At 40.4% G+C, this 26,056-nt stretch overlaps 1 protein-coding gene across 13 annotated transcripts in view; it reads right to left on the reverse strand.

Moving 5' to 3' along the window:
• The window catches only part of ATP2B2 (ATPase plasma membrane Ca2+ transporting 2), a 284,984-nt gene that overhangs the window by 50,098 nt on the left and 208,830 nt on the right, over positions 1-26,056 (reverse strand). For 11 of the 13 annotated variants that reach the window (XM_017737308.1, XM_017737316.1, XM_017737312.1 and 8 more), the window contains 4 exons: positions 22,823-22,864; positions 21,024-21,188; positions 18,668-18,882; positions 17,183-17,425 (listed from right to left, as the gene is read on the reverse strand). In XM_017737308.1, coding sequence (XP_017592797.1) covers positions 17,183-17,425; positions 18,668-18,882; positions 21,024-21,188; positions 22,823-22,864 — 665 coding nt within the window. The remainder of the gene's footprint in view (positions 1-17,182; positions 17,426-18,667; positions 18,883-21,023; positions 21,189-22,822; positions 22,865-26,056) is intronic. The other 2 variants (XM_017737319.1, XM_017737321.1) reach the window with 1 other exon arrangement.

The raw sequence follows: 26,056 nt of genomic DNA on the forward strand, positions 1-26,056 counted from the left end.
TATACCTGGTGACAGGTAGATTAATGTCATTTCTATTTCAGAGAGATGCAGCTATGATGAACAACACAGAATAACCCAAAAATCTCTGTCTCAAAGAGATTTATCCTCCCAAAAAGGATTGTAACATCTTTCTTTTATGTGAACCATCATTTTTACTGACTAATATGGGTCACTCTGGTGTTGCTATGACATTTTAACATCGCTCCAGGGTCACTGTAAAACACTGACATTCAGCAAAAATGCCAGTGTGATACATTAATTTTATTACCTGCTATAACCTCATTATATTGTGATGTAACTTCCCTCTGGATTCCCAAATTCACTTAAGAATCCCTAATTCAAAATGCAAGTGTTCGTAGTGAGGTGTATCTGGAATTCAGTGGACTCAAATATCTCAGGAGTCAAAAAAATCCCTTTTAAAATCCAGTTTTGTTTACATAAATAAGGTTTGTTTTCTTGGCACTGCAGGCACAGAGTTCCTGATATGTGGCAGGAACTTCAGGTTTCTCAGTGCAACAGAGGAATCAACTTCAGTGCCTGGGTAGTGATGGATGCCAGGGAAGATCCATTCCTCTGAGCATATTAAAATCCAGCTCTTTCCATTTTAGATCTAAATCCTCATTTATGCTTCTCTTTGTCACTGAACTCAGTGAAAATTGACATTGAATTAATTGTGAATGTGATCAGGCCACTGGAACGCTCCTGGAACCCAAAGAAAGACAAAGTTTCCCATCGAAGTCAGACAATCCTAGACAATAATTAATTTATAGAGATTATTTCATTGTGCCCTAATACCAATGGATATCAAAAAAATAAAAACCTGCCCACATTTCTCAATACAAAAAAAACTAAATATCAGAGTCCTTCCAAAATTATCTCTATTTCAACAAAAAGTAGATCACACTCCCCTGTTCTTACTGCGGGCTAAAATTAGATTTCTTTCAGGGAACATCTTTTGAATGCAAATACGTAAGCAAGGGGGGAAAAAATACCCATGAAAAGAAAAGGAACAGACACTTGGGAAGGGTTTCAAAATCTCTCAAGTGGCCACCTCCCTGCAGAGCAGCTGCTGTCTCCATACTCTTTGTGAGTTACATTAGGGGCAAGCATATGGTGCTGAGAGCTGGCACGGAGCACTTCCTTCCCTGCACTGCTCCAGCTCAAAGTCTATATGCCAGGAGCAGCCTCCTTGCAGATTGTTCTTGACAATCCCTTGCAGAAGCTGCTGCCTCTGAAAGTCCCTGCTGTGCTGGAGCTAAATTTATTTCTCGCTGAATCCTGCACTTCATGGCACCTGGAAAACAAGGACAGCCCGATGGGGTTACTCTGGAAGGATTCGCTGGGAACAGCTTCAGCGACTCCTGGGAGGATGGAACCCTTGGAAGAGGGAAGAGGGAAAGGCTTTGAGCTGGGATTTAGCGAGGGGAGCTCCAGGAGGGACCTTCTGCTCCCCACAAGTCACCTACAATCTGTTCCATCACCTGCTCGGAAGGGACTGAGCCAGGATCTTCCCCCAGTCGTGACCCTTGCAAAACTTTTTCCAAACATTTCTCCCAAGCCTTTGGATTATTTATCAACAACATTTCAATTGCAAGCAGCTACTCACATGTCAAAGAACCCCCAGACAGATGTTTAAAAAGTCCTGGTTCCAACCAGCAGATCGAAATGGGTTTCTAGGTCAAAGTACAGCTGCATCACCAAGGCTTAAAAATACCAATCCAAAGCCACTATTGACCTGATACTGAATTTGGATTACAAAGGGAATTTTCAGAATTGTTTCACTGGGAAATAATTGACTAATAAAAGGTTTTAAGAAGGAAGATAAAACTTAAAGAGATGCTCAAACTTTTAAAATTAGATTAGGAAATAATTCCCATTTTTACCGTAACTCTTTACTAAACCTCCCTTTTCTCACTGCCCCTTCTGATGTGAGAAGATTCTGCAAGCAGATCCAAGAAGTCCTTCTAAATTAAAATTTTAGTATTTCACACATAATTTGTTGTCTTAATTTTTTGTACGTAACTCTCCTGTGTTCTGTAGGTTGAACTCCTCCTTTAGAGTAACGATGACTGTAAATACTTGAATTTATTAACATAAAAAATGAGCTTTGCTAGAGTATCGTATCACTATTGAGTGTTCTATTTCAACCCAGCATCACAACAGGAAAACAAAAAAAAAAATTTAATTAAATTGCAAAAGATTTCCACTTCATACTCTAATTACTCAAAAGATAAAATGGACCAGGATGTGCAGGAATTTTCTCTGCATAATCAAACATGATATATGTAAAATTTAAAATAACCAAGAACGATGAATGCTGCTCAAACCACGTGATATATTTATTTTTAAATTTCTAATACTGTAAAAAGAAGAACTACTAAAGAACTGTGGTCCTGTCAGAGATATTCCCTTGTTACGTAAATCGAATCAATAGATTAATGTAAGGCATCTAAAGCAAGATTAAAACATACTAATTTATAACCAAATGCTTCAGCTCTTTGTAGATACAGCTTCCTTCAACAGACTTCAAGCTGAAACAACAGAGATTTAGAAATGCCTGTTTACCTTGGAGAAAAGCTGCAAAATGAAAGGGGTGAGTTCTTTTTTAGCCAAGGATCAAGAATCCAAAACTTTATTTAACTAAATAAAGTTTCCCATTACAAAATGGGAAATGGTTCCAGAAGCTCTGTTGGCAATAAGGCAGCAGTGAAATAAATACCAGCTCTCAGCTGGTTTAGTTTGTATTTCGAATTTCTCTGGGATTCTGGTGCCAGAACAATGGTTGAAGCCCAGCTGGCAACCAGAAATGGAGCCTCTTGCTCACTACCCCTTCCCCCTGGGATGGGGAGGAAAATCAGAAATATATCAACCCCCTGTGCTAAGAAGAGCTTCCCTTCAAACCTCGCAGCAGCTGTGCACCCTTAAAATGCTGTGAATTTGTTTCCATAAGGTCTCTACGTAGGAATAAAAATCAGCCTTTCTGTCTGTGTAGACTCTGATCTTTGCAGCCTCGAGGACAGACCTGGAATAACATTTTTGATCACAACTTGTCCTTGCCCAGTTTGGAATTTTCAGTGGTGTTTCCATGCTAATGATGAAGAAGTTGCCTGTGTTTTACACAGAGCACGATGCTCTGTGGTACCACACAGCAATTTCCCAGCTCAGAACCACCACTGCAAGGCACAGGGCTGCTGAAATTCAGTTAAAATAAAGTCCAAAGTCACTTTGAATTGGGGTCAGCAGAAGGAATTGGAGAAGAACAGTTATGGACTTGAGGCTGGTTGTGTAACCTCTGTGGCACCAGGAGACCCAGACTGCAGGACTTTCACACTGTCCTGAGCTCACTCACTGCCTTTAAAGTCCAACGTTTCAAACGTTAAAGCTTTGATGGCTTTTTCTACTCTTTTGCACAGTGCTGAGTAGGTTAACACAGGTGTTCCCATCCACTTATATTTACTTGTTCATCAAAAGTAAATGTATCTCCTTTTTACCTTCAGAGGATTAAAAGTATTTCTACACTGAAATGACACAGATCTCTCCCCTCACTTCATTTCAATTCCCAGGAACGAGAGGTCCATAACCCTTAAGGACAGCGAGCTTCTGAATCCCTGATTTTGATCAGTTTGCACCATTTTTTGGGTCCAATGGTTGCACATCCATCCTTTGAAATCCCCAAGGCTCATACACTTGGAATTTGGCTCCATCTCTTGGGAAAATGGCACCAAACAGATCACCTCAAGTTCTCGCTATTTGCTCTAAGCAGCTACCACTAAAAGCCTCTCAAAACCAAGGCAATTTTCTCCAAATCCTGGCTGACAGGTAAGGGATTGTCAGCTCCTTCCACATCTAGAAAACCAAAAATGAAAGCACAACGGAACATGCAAAAGAGATGTAAATTCTGAACACTGGAATCTAAGGTGTAAACAAGATTATTTCATAATAACAAAGTTATACATTGAGCTGTTGCTCTAGTGGCTGGTGAGGCTCCTGAATTACCCCAAGCTGAATATCCCTCATGGTTATTAAACCCATTTAAATATCAGGTCTGCCCAAACTTCCTTGGAAAAGAGTACCAGAAATTTTTCTCTCATTACTCTCTCAGTTTAAGAGCCAGTTCCTTTGTGCAGCAGCCGAAATTACGGAATTATCCAGGTACAACTGGCACAATCAGCTCTCCCATGACAGTTCCAGGATGTTCAAAGGCTTTCTGCCTGAGATTAGCTGGGATGCAGGGTAATGATTTCATTTTTGGGAGGATAATTATTTAATGGTTTTCCCTATTATCTGAAGGCAGAGCTGACCACGATGCCCAGTCTGAGGCAATGCTGTGGCACCACACCGTTCTCCTGCTGGTGCTCGAGGTGGGGACAAGTTTGGTCAGCTATAAATTGATATAAAAATGGAGCATTTCAGCATCTTGCCTGCAACTCCAGCAAGGCAATAATCCCCTGCAAGGGGGCCAGCTGTAATTATGCAATGGATCAGGGTGACATTTCCCAGCAGCAAAGCTGAGGGAGCAGCACTGATGTGGCTCAGTGAATATGGACTTGTGCTCCTTTCAGCTCACAGAACAGGGACAAGGGAAAAAAAGGATACAGCCCATGAATTCCCCCACGAGTGATTCTGAAAGAAGGGGAAATCAAGCATGAAGAACAGACTGAGAGGCTGGTGTGACAGTCCCCACTCCCCCTCTCACTGAATCTCACGTATTTTTACATTCACAGAGAGCTTTTTAATAAAAACCCCTTAATTTTAATAGCAAATAATTTAATTGTCCATTTAATTTGAAGGATGAATTTGCCTTTGATTCATTTAAAAGAAGAAAGGCAAAAAAATACTGCCACAAACATGAAAATTGTTGGTTTTTGGTTTTTCTCACTAGTTTAAGATGGATATGTCTGCTTTGTACAAATTAAAAAAATAAATAAATAAAGAGTTGCTCAGGGCTGTGTTCACTTGAGTTTTGAATATCTGCAGGGAGGGAAAGTCCACAACTTCTGTAAGCAACCTGTGCCAACATTTGATCACCCTCACCACTAATTAAAGCAAAAATTTCTGTTTCTTTCAGCTTCACAACCAGATAAAAAGGATAGCTCTAGCAGAAGTAGTTAACAAAGCTAAATTTAACCACATTTATCTAAGTAATTAATTTAATTTGGACCAGAGCAGGGTTTTCTGATTTTAAACTATGAAAAAAAAAAAAAGATAAATTTTAAAAATTAAGGATATCTATTCACAAAGTCCTGCACATGTAATTTAACAATACTATTCAAAGGAACCAAGCACTGACAGAGGTGTTGCATTTATACATCACAGTTCAGCAGAAACTCCATAACCTAAAACTATGAATTATTCCTCCCCATCTCCTAACCCATTTTGATTCTCTAATTTGAACTTTTTCCTTTGGTAATAAATAGCCTACATTTCAAGATCCAAATAATTAAAACAGAAGGCTGGAAGTCTTTTCATTTAAAAAATAAAAATCATTTTGAAAAACCTCTCCATTCCAAAGGACAGTAATTTGTGGCTGGATTTAACCAGAGGTACATTAATGCGCCACACCAGAGCGCAAAGAATGGACTCTGCCTTGTTATGCCACTGCTTATTAATTCTTAGTTATGATTAGGATCCTCCAGCCTTGGTGTTTCCAGATGAGATTAAACTGAATTTTACTGGCACAGATTCCTTCTCCACATTTCCCCCAGAGGAATCTTGGCATATTTATTGCTCTATAAGATATTATTCGTCTCTGTTTAGGGACCTTCCAATTGTTATTGATCAGACCCATTCCTACACTCCATTAAAATGTGCTATTTCATGATAATTTAGCTCTAAATTTGGAAAATTCCCTATTCCCTTTCCAAATATGGCCACTAAAACCTGCACTCTTATCCTTTTGTGCAGCCCCAGGGAACTGGCGATTGTTGGATTTATTCTGGTGCTGCTCCAGCTTTAAGTGCAACAACAACTGTTGACAAGTAACCTATATAATCAAAGTAGACACAGCAATTGTTATAAACTCACTTTAATTAACAACTAATTTACTTTAAATATAGTCTAAGTCCAAGGTTTCAGTTTGAGTTTGCTGGAAAGAAAGCCACAGCATTTCTGCCCCATTACCAATACCAGCAGAACCCAGACCAGAGTGACAAAGGGACAATTTTTAAACCAAACTGGTTAAAATTAAGAGCAGATGAAGAGATTTTATCAATTTCTAATTATTTCTTCCATATATTTGGCAAATTGCCATGCACAACAACCGAGCTGAGCATTTCTCATTTCAAAAAAGAAATTGCACTTAATGGCAGGGCTGTAATCGGTGCCTCCTTAATGGCACCCAACAGCTGCTACCTTGGGTTGGATCTGTTAAACTCAGGTTTTACTGCCTGTTAGTCCTAGACCGGCTCTGTGAGAGCTGCAGACAGAGAAAACAGGACACAAACTGCCTGGGGTGGAGCTCATCAGGTAGGAAAAGCTCAGTTCCAAGGCAACATCTCCAGTTTAAAAAGTGAATTTCCAAATTAGACCCAACACTGGGATTTACATGGGGTTGGCCAACATGAAAAGCATTAAAGCATCTGCTTTAGGGCTAAACATCCCCTTTTAGATTTAAGGAAGCAGAGATACATTTTCTTCAGTCTAAGCACCATCTGTATGTTTGGAAAATGCCCTTTGAGCCACACTAATACACACTTTAGTCATTTATCAACAGTTTGTTCCCTCACATCTCAAGCCATTCTCCCACCAAGCCAATGGTAATATTCAATTATTCTGACCATGTGATCATCAGGACTCCTCACCTTTTATTAACTACTTAACTCTCTTAATCAAAATTAATCACATTTTTTTAAAACACCTCCACTGGTAGTCTGAAGTGCATCTCATGCCTGTTTCTGCCTGGCTCCCATACATGAATTTCAACCACAAAGCGTGAAACCCATCATCTACTCCATGGTATCTACATACACTCACTCTCATTTCTATTTGCATGGCCTTCTCTATGCTTTTTAACTAATTAGAAGTGGAAAAACCAATCAACCAAACCTCCCCTCACAAAAAAAAAAAAAAAAAACAAAACAGAAAAACCCAGTGCCACCATCCGAAAAATGTGAGCTGTGATAATAATCATACTGTACAAGAATTTAATCATTATATTTAATGATAGAAAATGCACGACCTTTACATGTGGGCATCAAAAACCTGAGCTTCCATAAAAGAAAGAGTATTTACAGGTGGCTGATCTGTCCCTCCAGTTTTCCCATGCAGAAAACGTATCCATACTCTGAATTGTCTATTTTTCTATTAAATACAACCAGGTAGGAAAACTAAATTTCTAGAAAGACCAAACCAAAGCAAAGATTGATCCTAATACTCGCTGCCTTTCTGGTGGCACCACAGCTACAAACAATTTGTACAGTCGAAGGAGCTAAATTTAGTGAGTGCAAAGCAAATCTAGCCACATAAAAAAGGAAGTTTTTTCACTTGATTGAAGCTCCTGATTATAGCCCATCATAATTACAGATCTTCTCTGTTAATAGTACTCATTTCCAGGGTAAGGAGAAGGGTTCTTCAAGCACCCATCTCCAAAGGAGTCTAAAAACACCAAGAGCAGATATTTCACTGCTGACACAAAATGTGCTCCTCTTTACCAGCACACATCAGCTGGAACTATTTTTAAATTGGTTTTGGTTTGTTCCATTTGGGGTTTGGGAGGCAAATGGATGAGCTCAAGTGGATATAATCTGTCAGAGCAATGCCTAGCTAATATTTTCTCAGAGGGATTTTTTTGCATGATTGGTGGGATAATGTTTGGGATTCATTCTAAATCCAGTCCTCTGGCCAGGCTCTCTCCTTGTCAGGACACCAGGAATGATGCCTTGGCTGGGCAGAGCAGCAGACGGAGACTGCGGCCAATTTGTGCCTGATTATTCATTCAGGAGGAAACGGGACAGCAGTGATGGAGAGCTGGAACATCCTGTGCTTCTTTAGGGAAAAATTCTCCCAGAAAATCTTGTTCCTCACCTCCTCCAAACACTCAGCCCCTATCACTCCAGCACTGAGCACTGCCAGCCTTTGGAGTGAGGGGAAATGGAAGGGGACGGAATAAATGGAAACCACCGAAAAATAACAGTGGCATAAAAAACCCGCAGTGGAGCTGTTTAACATGCTCAGGACTTTCCTTCGGTGCTATGGCCAATGAGCCACATCTTCTGCCCAGTTCTCATCCAGAATTTCCCAAGGATAAGATGTCCTAATGTTCCCACAAGGACTCGCAAGGAGCCAGCCACGCTCTACTGCTCTGTGTGTTTGCACTTGCACACGTAAGGCAGGCTCACAGATTTATTCCATTTATCCCATTCCATTTTTTAAGGCAGGTTCACAGTATTTATTCCATTTATCCTACATCTTTCCAACTTCTAGAAGCTTCATTTTTCCATGCAAGGTGTCTGCAGAGCAGCTCTGTCATTTTTTCAGTGATGCTAAGGGACTGGATGGCTTTGACTCAGTTAAAATAATGCAGCAGCCTTTCCTTTGAAAAATTCCTGTTTGCTCTGCAAGACTCCAGCTGGGAAAAGGATTTTGTGGAACACATCTCCTGCCTCCTCCCTGTCAAAGTGCCCCTGAGAACCTGGATCCATCAGTTACTTGCCTTTGGGAAGCCAGAGCCCCCCATGAATCCCTGGTAACAATTCTCCAGGATCCCACCCATCCTAGAGGTTTTGCTGGCTCATTCAGAACCATGTCTAAAAGCAGAAAGGCCCAGGATTTTTGGACACCTTCCCACACTTGTAAATAACCCAGAAAATGATTGATTGTATCCCAGAGGAGCCAAGAGCTTCACACACAAGAAAAGAAAACTGGAAGCTTGACAGGAAAATGGGCTCTACCTGCAGGAGAAAGTAGGAATGGGAAACTGAAGCATAGATTTTACTTATCATATATTTAATACCAACTTTCTAAGTTAGCTGTGACTCAAAAGATATATAATATTTTGCTTACATTACCAGAAAATTAATAGATCTTATGAAGTGCAAGGTCAGTCACAAAGAATAGCAATGAAAGTTAATTTAAATCCTTGTTCAAGTCTGCAACAATTCCTGCCATTTATTGCTCTGAAATCAATGCATTTTCTGTCATAGACTTGATTCCTGATCCATTGTACCAGTTGAAGTTTTTAGGCGATTGTTGCTTGGGTTTTTTCCCCCAGAGGAATAAACCACACTGGAGCTCAGAGAGTAAAAAGAAAATATACTAAAGCTGCATTGTATATAAAATACATATTTACACAACACAAATCTGAAAGGAAATGAATTTCATCTTTCATTATGAGGTTATTCACCCACCACATTGATTTCTAATCAGCCTGTTTGTGTAGCTTTGATTATAAAAGCCCCACCATAATCTGTGAAATTGCTATTAAATCATCACCTTGGAAGGTATTGTCTTCCTGTTCCTATGACTGAGAGCACAAAGAAAACCAACATTGAAACGAATGTGCCTGAAGTTATTCGTTTACACCAACTCATGGAAAAACAAAAGCTCCCATCAGGAAAACATTCTCCCTGAGAATATTTCCCAAAAGGTGTCAACTCCACATCCCCACCACCACATCAATCAGCTCCAAGGTGTGATGGCTCCACCTCAGCAGGGTGTCAGAGGCAGGAAAAGGAGTCCAGCACATTAAAAAATCATTCATTGTGCCAACATATCTTTTTTTAAAAAGCAAAAAAAAAAAAAGTCCTAAAATGCTCAGACAACAAGAAGCAATATTTATAAATCCAGATGAAAACACTGGAGCACCTTGCAGGAAACAGTGATTTGTAAAGCTTGAACTTGGGGAAGAGCTGGAGGTTATCCCCATAAGTGAATCTTCTCATGCCAGGACAAGATGAGGGCAAGATAAGAACACGAGCACAAGATAAATAACATAAAAGAAAATCCTACGCAAGGTAAAAGGAAAAATACTTGTTGCCTCATAGCAAGTTAAAAAACTAATTTACTCCTTTTCGTACAAACAAAAAAACCCCAAAACTAATGTATTAAATGATATTATAATAAAAAAAAGCTTCCAAGTGATTTTAGACTGACTAAAACCTTGCAGTGACTATTGGTGCCAACAGGAATTAGTGGAATCTGCAGTTACAGAACTCTGAAGGCAGAGAAGGGCAGGATGAAGGAGGGGTTTCCTACCGTGGATTCTGGCACGTGAGGAAATGTGAAAAAACAAAGATGACGAAATGTGATGAAAATGAAGAAATAGAATTTAAACTTTAAGCGAGTATGGGAATAATTTGTCAAGCAGGATTACTTTGTTTGTCCATCTCCTTTTCCTCTGTCCCTCTGTTGCTGGGGCAGGGCAGTCACCGCTCTCCTTGGCAGAGAAGTTGGCAGGAACACAGGAGGGAGCTGCTGGTGCCCAGGTCCTCCACAATTACAGCTCACTGGGGAGAGACGAGCTCTGTCCCAGCACATTTATCCCTCGTTCTCTCCCTCCAACATCGGTGTCCCTCTGCAAGGAATCCCCCCTTTCCTTTGGCAATGAGGGCCCCAAATCCCACAGCCTCAGGTACATGGATCAACACCACGAGCAGAGGGACAGGACGGCCCTGCTCCCGTCCCTGCTCCCAAATCTCCCTCTCCTGCTCCCAAATCCCCTCTTCCTGGGCAGCTGACTCCATTCCACCCCTCACAACCTGCACAAAAATGAGATTTCATTAAACGCCAGTGGTTTTTTCTGCAAAACAAAGCCCCCGTGCCAACGGCAGGAAGAGCAGGATGGGATAAGGGCTGTCCCAGGCTTTCCACACCCTTGCCTGCCCTAAACACAGTTATTTCAATTATGAAGTCAGCTGCTAATTTAGGGAGAAAAATTGTACTTGTACCTCTCATTCTGCACCACTCCAACGGCAAGTGATGTGTGAAGATCATTACTTTCTGCTAATTACCACTCCTAGAAGCACAGACAATTAACTACATCATCTATTATCCCTAATAATTATTATTTACATAGTAAATAGGCTGGACACTATAGGTTGGGTTTTTTCCCTGCCTAATTTATCCTGAGAAAATGCTTACCAAGGGCTTTATAAAAAGTTGGAAAGAATGTGTTGTGGGGGATTTTTTGGGTGATGATTGTCTTGCTTATATATAGAAAGATTCTCTGGCCTGCATTGTCTGTTCCCATCCATAATTTATAGCTGCTCACACAGTTTTGTAACACTGGGAACAAAATACAAAAAATTATCAGATTAAGATATAAATTTACCTAAAATGGGAATTATTTTGCCTAGGAAATAAAACCTCCTACAAAGTATACAGATTTTTAGAAATCTGTTCAATCAATTTTCAATCAAATCGACCAAGTTTTTCATTTTAAATGGCTCAAAGGCACCATTTAGCTGGAGATACAGACAATATTTCAATGCTTTTCAAAAACAAGAGCACATGCAATTTTCACAAATTTCCAGACCGAAGCAGCTGATAAATGACTTGCAGCACTATCCACAAGTTGCTTGATTCCTGGGATGCCCTTCCTGATCTTAATCTTCCCTCCTGGTGCCACCCTGAAAATCATACACTGATTTTCTGCTAAGCAGATTTTCCTCTGTGTTCCTCCTGGTATCCCATATTTAGTAACTTATTGCACCCCTAAAGCTGCAGGAACCAAACTGCAAAACCTGGAGCAGTTTCATGAGTCCCTACAAGCTCCCTTGCTCTTTTTCAGACAGGGAACAAAATGAGCATCCTGGAATTTCTCTACCAGTTCCTCCCAGTATAGTTTTCTGAGCCATTTTCTGGATGGCTTTAGTAACTCAAGGAGAGGATTTTAGCGCTCCAAATGTATTCCCCAGAGACAGTGCAGGAAGGTGATTCCAGCCTGTTGCTCCTCCCTAATCCAAAACCAGTGACACCAACAACAAGCTGGTCCAGTGCCATTACATGGGCTAAGATGAAAAAATTAATGTTTCTTACTGTTTACTGATTTCCTGTCTTCTTATGTGAGGATAAAACCTTCCACAGCCCTGTCCTTCCATAAAATACCTTTCAAATAACACTTCTCCTCCTCCTCACCATCCTTAAAACACAGATTATGAAATCTTGACAGAGTATCTGAAAGGAACTTTTACTTTTGAGCACTGCCTGAGGAAAGAAAGCAGAGATAAACAAAAATTCTGAAGGATGGTCACTGCTGAATTGTCACCAAAATTCCCCCAAGCCCTTCTCTGCTAACACTAGCACTGCAAAGCTCCCTGTGGACAGAGCTGGGATCTGTGTGGAGCACACAGGATGCAGAAAAACAGGAAAAAACACACTGTAAAAAAAGGAGCAAAATGTGGGGAACTTGTGCAAACTCTTTTGCTGCCAATTCAGAATTTCCTTTCCTTTCCTTTCCTTTCTTTTCCTTTCCTTTCCTTTCTTTTCCTTTCCTTTCCTTTCTCCTTTCCTTTCCCTTCCCTTCCCTGTTTTCCCTTTCTCCCCTCAATTTGCCCTCCCTACAACTCTGTTTTTGGGGGCCTCACTCCTTTTTCCAGTCTCTCTTTGTTCCCAAAACTCTGTCACAGGCAGGTCAGGCTGGACTGGCCACTTGACCACCTGATAAATGACTGATCTTCTCCAAAGACTTCAAATCAACAGCTGGAGCTGCCACTTGTGCCTTGATGTCAGTGGCAGGGAACAACAGAAGGAAAAGACAGCATTTAGGCCATGCCAATTACTCTGTTGTCACTTAAATTACCACAAATGAAAGCTTTCCTCAATCTTTACTTATTAAATTGCTTTTACCGCTTCTGTGCCCATTTCTGTTCTCATATTTTGTGTCTGGAGTGGGTTTTTTTTAGGATCTGTTTTGACCCGTTGTCAGCAGCGATGGGGGAACTAAGCTGGATGAAACAAGAGATGATTTGAACCTCCAAGTGCAGCAAAAATAAATGGCAAAATAATCTGTATTTCAACACAAGAAACAAAGGGCTTGAGAAGAGGTTTTCACTAAACCATACCTGAGAGTAAAATTATCTTTGCAATTCCATGTGCCAAAATAACTCAAAAAGGCAGTTTGGAGGTCAAAAGCTGTTTCCTTATGGTTCTCCTTGGAAAAAAAGGGAATTCTAGGGACATGTAATAGCAGTTTCATTTAGCAGAGTGCCCTTGGCAGACAGCTCTGCTGCTGTAGCCTCAGGACACAGAAATTCCCTGATTTTCTGGTATGGCCTAATCTGATCTACTGGGGCTTGAGCTTTTGTAAAAATACAATTAAAGAATCTTTCCTAAACAGTCAGGGTCTCCTTCTTCCTTTCCATTTGCAAAACATGACTTCAAATAAATACAGAGACACAGAAATATATAGAGAGAGACAGAAAAAGGAAAGGTCTGTGCTCTGTCAGATGAGAATTAGGGAGCCACGAGCAACTACTGTTAAAAAGGTGACATTTCAATCCTCCTTCCCATCTCTAATAACTTTACACATTTATGTGGGGTGGGAAAATCCATAAATATACTTCATACACCTCAAGTTTCGAAATTATTTGGTAGGGAATTTCCAAACATCCATACTCCCCAAAAATAACTTTAAAGTTATTTCCAAAAAGGCCTTACTATAATTGAAAGTGGTGAAAATCTGAATGGTTAAAGGAAATGGCAGTAATTTTCTGTTGGCTAAATAATATATATATGTAATGATTGAGATAATTTTTTTTGTCAGATTAAACAAATTTTAAAAAGTCAAGATTAATTCAAGTACTTGATGACTGAAATTTAGTCTTTGAATAAAAAATAAATGAATCTCTAAGAAAGAAGCATATTTTGCACTTTGCACAGCTTCTCAAAGGCTGTTCCTGACAGGAACATTGTGTCTCCCAGCAATCCAGAGAGCTGTGCTTGCTTGGCATGCAAATACATTCCCCCAAATAAAAAGAACCTTCACCTGGCTACCACATCCACGTTCCCACTACCAGCAATAGATTTGCATCAGTCTTATTTTCCATTCCTTTCACCCTTTCAGTCCTGTAGAATGTAATTCCTTCTTATGGTTTCTATATATTAAGGGTTACCTACCTGCTCTGCCTTTCAGCTGCAATAAAACTGTCTATGCTCTTTGTGTTTTATTTCATTTACTCCTTTAGGTTTTATCCAACAATGGCCTTTTCGTCCCAAAACTTTTCCTGGGTAACATTCATAACTTGATGAATATTTACTAACATATAGACCAACATATTTTTACTTTATTTCCTGCAGGAAAAGGGAGGGAATGTTCAAGGGAGTGAATATTTTGCACTTTCCTGTGACATCTCTTCCTTCGGTTCAAGGTTTGCCACCACACTGTGCCACACTCTGTGCGAATGCACCAAATCACGACCAGAACAGCACTGAAAAACTCCTCCTGCAGACCCAGACAGCCACCCAGCACAGGCAAAAGGAGCTTTTTCTCCCTCAGCACCCATCAAGCAGCAAGTGAAAAGTCTGTGTTAGATCCTCACAATAACAGCTCCGGCTGGGACTTTTCCACTGGTACTGAAAATCCCTCAGCCAAACACTGATTGTGGTGTCTCCTTAATCAGGCACATCACACCCAGCCAGCAGGACTCACACAAAGCAGGAATCACACCCTTGTAGGAAATTAAAAGAACAAATACCTTTCTAATTAAAACTGAAATTATGAAAGCAAGAGCTGAGCAGAGGAGTTCAAATCAGTGGTTTTGGTGTTTGGGGTCTCTGTTTCATCACCGCTCCCTGATATCCAAGATCAATGTGCTCCTGCTCCAAGTGCAATCAAAGCACTCCCAAACTGCAAATTTTGCTCTCAGAGTGGGAGTCTTTGCAGTCCCCATCACAGCTCACAGGCAAAAATGTATGAAGCCTGACTTTATTTCCACGTGGGAAAGCCATCTGAAACAGGAACACTGGAAAGAAAGGTCTGCTGGGGAGCAGCTCCACACAAAAGTTGCTCTGAAGCTAATGGGATGCAAAATCAGCTCACCCAGCAACTTAATCTTGGAAAGCATTAAAAAGAGCTATATTTAATGGTGCTATTGTTCAGTTGGAATAATTTGTGTTTAATTTCTCAGGGAAATTCACATCTTTTAGCCAGAGTGCTGATATTATTCCCTTTTTATACTTTTATCAATGGTTCAATTGCCCCTTAATCAAAAGACAATGCAGGAGGGAATATTTCTCATTCAGCAGAGCATCTTGACTAATTTTATGGTCCCATATGTGATCCCTCTGAACAGAAGTTCACACAAAGAGCAATTTACAGCACACACGTAACTGGAGAGCTAAAAATAGAACATGCAAAACTCAATCTTGACGACAGAACCCTCACAATGCCCTTTGGGTTTCAGCTGATATTCACAATTTCATTTAACATGCTCTAAGAATGAGTGCATGAGTGTGAGCTCTGCATTAGCAGGAAGGAAAAGAATGCTGTGTATTTCATCCTGGAAACAACTCCCTCAGGTAATTTTTACTGTATTTATTTTTGATGCTAAATGGGCTATGGAGCTATGTCTTGTGTCTTAAAGTTCAGCTTAAGCTTGTTATGAACAGTGAATAAAATGAAGTCCCCTCAGGCTGGAGCTGTGATTCTCATGGAATCCATATTGCAAAGCTTTACCTCGTAAGATCTAAAAGATCACCGTTAATTTTAAGCAGATTAGTTCAAGTAGTCACTGATCTGCATCCAGAGGATTTCACCCATTTATCAGTTGCACAGGGAATCTATGCAAAGCTAAAAAAGCACTGAAATGGAGAAATATTGACTCTCTTTAACAGGCACACTGAATTAATTTCAAAAAGGAGCAATGAAACTGAGCAAAAAAAAAAAAAAATCACATTGAGACCATTTTAGAACTAGTATGGACCAGAAATGCCTCAGTAAACCACAAGAAAAAGAATATTAAACTTAATATTGCAGATGTGGAAAGTCTGATGATTTCCCATTCAGAAACCGAAATTTACTCTGGGATTCAGAGGGGGTGAGCTGGTGTGGAAGCTGAGCAGAAAACCTTTGGCAGTGGGTTTGATCTCAAATTGAAGAGCAAAACATAAAACTCTGTAGAAGACTCTGAGAACTGAAAATCCAACCCCCTGCCTGCCCTGCTGTTCCCTGGGAATGAAGAAAATTCTGCTGACACTGGGAATGTTCTCCCAAAGCTCTCCCAAAGTCAAACTCCGTGCCTTGTCTTAATCCTGTGTATTCAGGATGAGTTTTATTCTCCAGAAGGAAGCACCTAAGCTGATTTAGGCTGTAACAACAGTGAAATAACCAAGGTGTATTTTCCTGTCCCTGGCAACCAAAAGTTACATTGCTTTGTGAGAGCAGGAACCACCCAGCAATAGCAAACTGTTCCTGTTGATTTCGAAGTGCACAAATGAAATTCAAGGAGCTGCTGCCATAAAATTCCCACTCTGAGTTATCATACAGTATTTGTTTCCTGCAATTGGATTTTAAAAGACCACTTTTAAACCAAACATGAAGTACATGCCTGACTTTATTCTGCAGCTCAGCACAGACCTAGAAAAAGGACAATACACATATTCATAAAGGGGAAAAAAAAAATCATCTATTTGTTCAGCAACATTAACATTCAGCTTGACCTTTCAAATTACAAATCTATTGGAATTGCAAAAATTTTCAGTCTCTTAATTAGCCCTGTACAGAAGAATCCAATGCCACAAGCAAACAGGGTATTTCCATTCTGGCCTCCTGTACAGCGTGAATAAAATACTTCTGGATGTAACTCACTTGAATCCAGAGTGAATAAAGGCCATTAACATCACTGACTGAACCAATCCAATTTGTGCTCTTTGAGCATTAATTGAAATTTCTTAGACACACAAAAATCATTTTGCACATATGAAGGCTCAGTGAAAACCAGTGGTGTTATCACACATTTGTGTTACCAAATTTATCTGCACCAAAACAGGGCCACCCCAATCTAACGACAGCAGGAGGCTTTTAAATCTCTCATGGTCTTGTACTCTTAAGTGAATCCCTGTCCCTGAAAAAAACAATAAAATACACAGTTTTTAGAGCACCTAGTCTCATTTTGAGGACCTCAACAGCATTTAATGCTTCATAATCAACAAGAAGATGTCAAGGAATTAACACTGCTCCAAAAAACAATTACACCTCTGCAAGGCTTCCCTTAACTGACCAAAAAAAAAAAAAACCCCACCCACTCACCAGAATTTTTGTGGTGTAAGCACTGTTGATAGCAATTGCATTGACCAGCAGTTCCATGGTTTTGGCAGGGATGGAATCGGGGTCAGGGATCTCCTTGTAGTGGACGTCCCCCACGTAGGCCTGCACCACGGTCATGCGGTTGGTGGTCAGCGTGCCCGTCTTGTCCGAGCAGATGGCCGTGGCATTGCCCATGGTCTCACAGGCGTCCAGGTGCCGCACCAGGTTGTTATCCCTCATCATTTTCTGAGGGGAAAACCCACCAAAGCCCAAATGAGAAACCCTTCGAGGCTGGCTTGGACAGGTTTTTAGTCACAAAAAGCAAAGCAGCACAGGTTTAGTCTTGCCGGTGAGAACGGGAAGTTCCCTAAAGCTGAGCTTTGGTGGGGGCCAATAACCCTAAATCCCAGTTACAGACAACCAAGCTGGGACTATCCCTGAGGTAGTTTTGCCTTTGATAAACTAAAAGAGTTGCATCATTTTCCTGCAGTAGGTCTGCATTTTAAGGGATGGCTGGAAGCCAAGATTAGCTAAAGGAGACAGAGGTAACAGCATTTTTTAAAATATTGTCATTTTAGGAAACATTTGGGGTTTTTTCTTAACACCACTTGGAATGCCAGGATATTATCTCGCAGCACATCTATGGACCACACATTTTGGGGCAAAAGCAAAAGGGAAAGAAAAAGGGGGGGAAAAAAAGGGTGTCGGAGGGAGGACATCAGGAGAATGAGACAACATTTTAAAAGCAGCTACGTTCTTTATTAGCAAAACACCGTCTTTGAGACGAGCTCCTTTTTCCTAACAATTATATTTGGCTACATTGAAGCCAAGAGATTGCTTCCTAAACTTCCTAAGTTAATTTGTTTACATGCTAAATAGAAATAAACTTTACACCATCTTCATCTAAGATTCCCAGAATGTTTAAATCATCTGATTAAATTGCTCAGGTAATCCCCAAGTCCAGGATGTTAATCCTCTTTAATTTCCTGATAGAACCATTTACATTGACTTCAAAGAACTGCGACTGCATTTAAGAAAAGTGCATGAAAGCTTCAGTGGAACTTTTAATTTCTTTGAGAAACTCCAGTTTCTCTGAGAAGTGTTCCTGAAGACTTCAAATCCTTGCCAAAACTTTGTACTATTGCACAAGAAAATTTGAATACAAAATTATTCTATATCAAAAGACTGGACTATTTTCAGAGTGCATTCTGCTCAATAAATTCCTGGCTCCTTGAAAATTAAGTAGGTATTTCTACTGCTTGATATTCCTGCACTGTGCCGCTTCAAGGAGACGTATTGGAAGATGTATTTGCATTTTTGTTGGAAATACTTTCAATTTAAGTTTAATTTAAAGCAATTTCATTAACATTTTGAGCACGTAATTTTCAGACCATTTTCCATCACATCTGATGGAAGCTGAGGACCAACTCAGTGGTGAACTCAAGCAAACAGCATTTTTCTCCCTGGGTCATTTTGAATGTCTCTTACCTTTACAGAATAAGCCAGAGAAATAGTGACAGCAAGTGGGAGTCCCTCGGGAACAGCAACCACAAGCACAGTAACACCAATAATGAAGAATTTAACAAAATACTGAACGTAGACAGGAGTGCACTCAGGCAACCACTGCTTCTTGTTGACCACAAAGGTGTCAATGGCAAAATACAGTACCAAGATGATGACAGTGATGGCAGACATCACCAGACCTGGGAGGAGAAAGCACCAGTTACCATAAACCCAAACAGCACGGGGAACACGAGCAATTAGAAATCTGCCTTGGGATTTGATAGGGAATTATTTCTTTCTTTGTGACATTTTTCACCAGCACCAATAACAGTGCCACATTGTAAAATGAAGAAAAAACACTGCCATAATATATTTACAGCAGCCATCCATTCCAGTGCACAAGGAAGCACAGAATTCCAGGGAATTCATTTTTAGGCACTGTCTTACTGCTGCCTTTAAAACTTCCCAGGCAGTGCAGGAATTCTGCTGCCACTCGAGCTAAGTTTATTCAATTTAGCACATTACTTTGCCTGGTAAAACATTTATCTGTCCTTTTAACCCCCACCTTTTACAAATCACTTGTCTATTCATATCTAAACACCTTTCTTTTAAATAAGTGTATTTTCAGAGCCTCAGGCAAAGGAGTCTCCCACAGTTTATGCTGCTGTATAAAATAGTCTAGAAAAGCCCTACAGATGTGTCTGGGTGAATACAAAGAGGCAATAATGCAGAATTATCCACAGGACAGTTTTTCACTGTGTTTCTTTAAAATCTGACAATTATTTGTGTTTCCAAGGTGTCCCTTTTCAAGGGAACATCTGCAGAGTGTGTGTTTTCATGAGCAGAGGTTCAAAAGAGACAGAGACACCAAAAAATACCTCACAGAATTCACAAAATATCCCAAGGTTTCCATCCACTCCCCCAATGGCACAGACTGCTGGGATCACACTCCTGCTCCACAGTTTTGTCCCTGGGTTTGAGTATACAAATATAATTTCCACTAGGGCCTCAGCTTTGCCTTGCCCTGACCACCCCTGTTTGGCAGGTTTGTGCAAAGCCATTGAGCCTGCATTTGGGAATAAATTAATTTCTCCCTAATGAGATCACAGAGCAGAAGGAGAACGCTGTGAATCTCATGTCTTGACTGCAGTTTTAAAAAAATTGGTAAAGCTGAAGGATGCTAAGGTTGACAGGAAACAGATGAGTCAGGGGGATCACTCTGTGCCAGAGGATACAGGAAAATCCATTAAAATATTGTACAGGCAAATACTCCTGACAGCACAAGACATCCCCATAGATTGTTCAACGAAAAAGTAAAACCAAATGAGGCAATGATTAATTAATTTCATTAATGTTCCTTGCCACATTCTGGTTAGAATTCCCTGCACAATTACTTTGAGAGTGATGTTCACGTGCCTGCTGAAATAGCAAAGCAGAAGTCAAGTTAGTGCAGAAAGGTACTTAATCTAAGGAATTAATGATCGGGGAAACAAAGGGGAGAAGCTGGAGGAATATGGATTGGGGCAAAGCATTGAACTGGATATTAGAGATGATAACCCCAGCTTTGGTCACACTCTGTTCAGGCAAGGAGAACCAGCATCATGGGGTTACGTGATCAGCTCCCGTAATGAACTTAAAAAGGGATGGGAAGGGTAAAAATCAGACTGGGGAAGAAGGCTAAGGGAGATAGAACAGAGGTAAAAGGATCTTGTAGGGCCTCAACCAAGGAGCTGAGATCAAAATCTCTTTAATACCACAAAAAAAAAAAAAAAAAAACCAAAAAGCCAAACCCAAGGAACTTCAGGCCCTCATGGAAGATTTCCACTCTCCACTGACAGGCTGGGAAAGTGCTGCTCCCAACAGCAGGGGCCAGATGGTTCTGGGTACAGGAGTCAAAGGGTGTGTCATGCTTGGGGAGAAGGCAGGAACGTGGGTATTTGGGGGGAACAGAATGATTTCAGAATCCATGAGAGGGAAATACTGTGTGAGTGATTTTTCGAGATGATATTAGAGATTCTGAAACTGTGTACTCCCAAGTTCTGAGGGGAGAGGAAATTAAATACGTAATTACTGCACTTGGGAATATTAACGATGAGAAAAGCCGCATTTCATTTGGATTCAAATATTCATTACAATCCAAGTTGCCCAAAGTTTCTTGACAGTCAAAGTGGATTTTTAGGAAAATAAAGATCTTCAGTAGCACATACTCTCCTTAGAACAGCTTTATGATGACCCATTTCCAAATCTTGCAGGAAAAAAGGGCCTGTCCCTTTCAGACCCCTTTGCTCTGCAGCTCTTTGCCTGCTGTGACCCAGAGGGGTTTGGTGCCCCCCAGCCATACCTGCTTTGCCAATCTGCACTGCCAGCTTGGTCAGCTTTCCCTGAAGAACGGATTTTTCCTTCTTGTGCATGTTGGATTTCTTCTTGTCCTTGTCGTCTCCCTCTCCCCCTTCCGCGCTCTTCAGCGGCTGCATCTCCATGGCAGCAGCCCCGTCCTGCTGCTTGGCTGATAATGCAGAACAAAACTGTTACTCCAGAGCTTTATTCCTTCCTTTTCTCCCACTGTTCATCCTCACTGAATCCAGCCAGCATCGCAGGGGCTGGCTGGGACCATCACTGCCAGGGACACCCTTGGCTCCCCTGCCAGGCAGGTGCCCTGGAGGCCCCGTGGGGCTCTGCAGGACACAGCTGTGCCAGCACATCCGTGTGCCCTCAGGACACGTGGGGGATATGGGCTGGCAGACCATTGCTTGGGTTTCTCTCTCGTTTCTGCCCCCACCCATGGCACTCTGGGCCATACACATATATGTCACTGAATGCCTTGCAGGTGACTTGGCAAGTGACAGCATCAGCACTGCAGGATTCCCTGGAATAGCTGAGCTCAAGTGCTTTGACAGATCCGCATTTCTCGGAGTTTCGGGATGCCTGCGAGAATGCAATGCCCGCCCCCTCTTGCAATCATATTTCCAATGCAAACATTTTGTAGGGAGTGTGGCTCCTCCAGGCTGCAGGGGCACCTCAGCAACAGGAGACCACACTCTGCCATCCAGCATTCCAGAAAATCCCTGAGCTATAAAGTTTCCTCAGCATCAGGTAACTCAGCCATCGGGGCTGATGGTGGTGGCATTGCCATTCCCCCACAAAAACCACACACAATTTCAGGGCTGATCCCTCCTTTCTTGACAGAATGCCAATAGAAGGAAACTTTATTTTTCTGTGTTTCTGACAGGCAGTGACATTGCAGTGGATATATGTGCATGTGTCTGCTTTGTACTGAGCATAATAAATAAAACAGGATGAGATGAAACAGCTTTGCTTTCGTGAAGAGGTTGTACAAGGCCATGCTTGTTTGACCTGGAAATCAAATTTATCTACCTTGCCTGAATGCTTATTATTTAATAGCATTTTATTTGGCACTTTTGTACTGTTTTCCACTGAGTTTCTCTACCCAGTTTCTGAGGTGTCACCTTTGCAATGTTTAATATTATCTGAGAAGAGAAAATTATTGTTTAATTTGGTATCACCCAAAGAACTCTTGATAGCTGTGTCTTATAATAAAAAGGGAGCCATGACTTCACTTCAGAGAAAGCAAAATATCGATTCCAATTTCTTCCTGACATTGTATATTGAATAAGAAACTCCTAAGACTCTTAATCTTCCTGTTCTTTATCCTCATAAAAGGCTTTTACACTGCTAAATAACACCTTGGCTTTAAGGTTTCCTTTTGTTATTGCTTTACCTTCTCCCTGCAAATGAAAATCTGTCCAGACAATGCCATCAGACACCAGAGATGATGAGACATAACAAATTGGGTTGGAAAATCACTAACAATACGTAGGATACAAAACTTGCACAGGAAAAATTAATTCTAATGAGCTTTGTGAGATGAAAGCAACATCTATAAATGGTTTATTTAAAATACTCCTCTCCTAAATATCTGCAACCCACGGAAGTTACAACCTCTTTGGTGGGTTTTTGGTTGGGGTTGGTTGCTTGCGGTTTTTTGGGGCATTCTGCATGAACAATAAGGGCCAGTTTCACACACAGCACAAACCACAGGTTCTCGTTGTACTTTGGGACAGGGTTGAACTACATGCTAACAACACATTCCACAACCTCCTGAATAGGAAAGAAGATTACCTTTGTTCTGGCTGTTCTCCATATTCCCATCCTGCATCTTGCCTAAATGATGAAAAATTCCAACAGACAACAGACAGTAAACAACCTTCAGCCGAGACAGAACACGAAAATGGGAATTCAAATCAACGGGACACAAAAGCCATGAGCACATCACAGGGAGCTGGGCACCATCCCCTGCCCTCACACCTGCACTCACAGGAGTGCCCAACCCAGCTGGGCACATCCAGGGAATTCCAGGCAAGGTCAGGGTTGGAACACGTGAAACACTAAATATCAGCACGCGGTTTTGAGGACTCTGCATGAATTCAGAGGGTGAAACTCATAAAGTGGATCTGGTGGAAAGCTGAATTGGAATCGTATTCCTGAACTGATGTTTCAGAGGGCTGGGACTTAAAAACTCTGTATAGAGAACAACTTTCTTAATGCATTCCAGAATTAGGTTAATCATGTTACTAAATTGAGAAAAAAAATAGAAACAATAGTGTTCATAAATCTAAATAAATAAATAAAAATGCAAATCAGATTGGATTTTTAAATTACACCTTCCTCACTTGGTTGTACTAATTAGCAAATTTCTTCTGGAAATACAAGTGCCAGGTGACCTAAATTCAGATTTATCCTGGAGACAGATTTACCAAGTGCCTCTTTAATTTCCAGCTGGACATTTTCTCTACACACAGTTTTACCCCACCAAAGTCCTTATTCCTTTGTGCCTTTTTTTAACTGGAAATGTCATTTGAAAGTGTGTATGAGATAAAAATGGCAAAATGTACAAATTATATACAAAACTTTGGTATTCAGAAGAACAACTAAACATTTTCAAATGTATTCAAAATTTCTTGGAGGGAGCCCTTATGAAACTCTCCCAGTAATATATGAATTTATGGAAAAGACTACAACAAATATTATTTCAGAATGGATGTCAGGCTCTTTTGGTAGTCATGTAAAATGCACAACAAAAAATAATGCTAAGGAAAATTAAGTTAAAACACCATTACAGGATTGTTGACACATTCTAATAAGAAATGTATCATCAGAACTTATTAAAAAGCGTGCCAGCAGGTACATCTTGTTCTTCTGACTGCTACATGGATTAATTTTTTCACTCTGTTGTGAGTAAATAATCACAGAATGGGAAAGCTAAGATGCATCTCTTGCATGTTGGCCTGTGCACTAAGTGGGAGAGCACTAAAGATCTCCCTCAAAAGAGAGCAAAATTGACCAAACCAGTCTTGTATTTGTCAAAAATAGACCCCAGTGTCACGCTGGGAAACTCCAAAGCCCAGAAGCAGAGCCAGGGAAAGGACATCTCGTGACCTAAAATCATCCCAGAGCTCAGATGAATTACTGCAATAAACCACTGACCATCAGCTGCTTGTCTCGATTTCTGATTCTATCCCTGGCAACCATAGAAGTTTTAAAAAATCAGTCTCCACCTTCCAGAGCTTTATACTTTGCATGAGAGATGAGTCCATGAAGCTGAGCAAACCCAGCTCATTTTCATGGTGAAATTCCCTACAAAACCTTTGCCTGTGGGCCACAGTTGGACTCAGTACCTGCCTGGTGGCTGTTTTTCTTAGAAGGGCTTTTAATAAAGTTACTGGAAGACATAAAATATCTCTGGAGATTCGGATTTCTGGCTGGAGCATGAAGCCTTCTCTAAGAACTGGAAGGCATTAATTTAGAGCAGGCAGTCTGCTTCATTTCCTGCTCTAGAGATCCTTCAGCAGAGTGCAATTCCAAACCTTGGAGAGGCAAAAATTGAAGAATCTTCAACTTTCAAAAATATAAAAATCACCAACAAAACCCAAATATGACTGTCACAACTGGCAAACACGTCACAGAGATTATTTTTCTTTGTAAATCAAAATATGTAATTTTAGGGCATATATTTGCTATTTAATAGCATAATTATCATAATAAATTACACTCACAATTGAATGGCTACCTGAAAATACCAGTACACAAAATAAACAATCATTAAAAACAAGGTAAATTTAGGTATTTTAAAAATACATTCTTAACATTCTTAATTTACTGCATTCAGGTTATTGAGGGGGGGAAGTGATCACAGGTAGTTATAGTTCAGGTTTTTAGACAGAGTGACAAAGAAAAGGCTATTTGGGTAATTAAGATAAAGAAAAGGATGCTGTAAACTATTTATACCCCTCTGGGCCAAATAATTTCAAAGCTGTACTCTGCTATAAAATATGAACAGGGAAATTAAGACAGAAAGAAAGATGATAGAATCACCACTGCTGAGAGATCCTTCCTCCTTCCAGGTACAAATACTCCCCCATCCTTCTGTCCTCGCTGCATTGTTTAGAATCATTAAAAGGATGAGTATTTCCTCATATTTTGATAGCATAATGTGAAATAACTCCTCAAAAATATGATTTCTTTTTTACATAATTCTGTAAATATTTTCTTCTTTTCTGTTTGGAATAATAAATAAAATGAATGTTGTTTGGGCTGGAGGAATCCATCTGAGTTTTTTATCGCTTTTCTAAGCAAGGATGAAACGTCAGAAGGTTTGGAATAGCATTTCTAACAACACCTGGGTACTGCAGCTCATTTGAAAGTGTTGAATTCAAATGTAAAATGTTTTGCACCTGCCTTTGCCTCAGTACAGTTCCTGTGTTTTGGAAAGGACTCGTGGCACCTTTACTGACTAAATTCTTACTCTAAAAGTCATGGACTTCACCAAATAAAATTCCCAAGAAAATCCTCCCCTTTACCTGCCCCAGCCCTTGAGGAAGAGCCAAAGACACAGAATAACAAAGTCCTATCACTGTTTTGGAAATTTTTTCCCTCGTTTGGAAATTATTTCTAAATTGGACGAACTGCTTGGAATCAAGCAAAGAAAATGATGGAGTTGTGTTCCCAAGTGCTGAGCTGGAACCACTGTAATAAACAGGAAGTTCTAGATAATTCTTCTATGTATTCAATAAATAACTTCACTTACAATTCAGAAATATATTAAAATATAAATTTAAAAATGAATTTAAAGTAACAAAATTATTTTTAAAAATACCCTCAAACTGCAAATTGCTTTGCAGGAACTGAAGTCGTTCAGTACCTACACTGGGATTAGCTGTAGATGTGAAATATCCAGCACAGACTTTATTCTGAGTCAGGTGAGGCATTTCTATACCTTTTCTATATTTTCTGAATACACATTCAAGTAGCAAATTCTCTGGGTTACAAATGCCAAAAGAACCCCAACAACCCACC

This window comes from Corvus brachyrhynchos, unplaced genomic scaffold (assembly GCF_000691975.1).
Source record: "Corvus brachyrhynchos isolate BGI_N302 unplaced genomic scaffold, ASM69197v1 scaffold266, whole genome shotgun sequence".
NCBI classification, from domain to species: Eukaryota; Metazoa; Chordata; class Aves; order Passeriformes; family Corvidae; genus Corvus; species Corvus brachyrhynchos.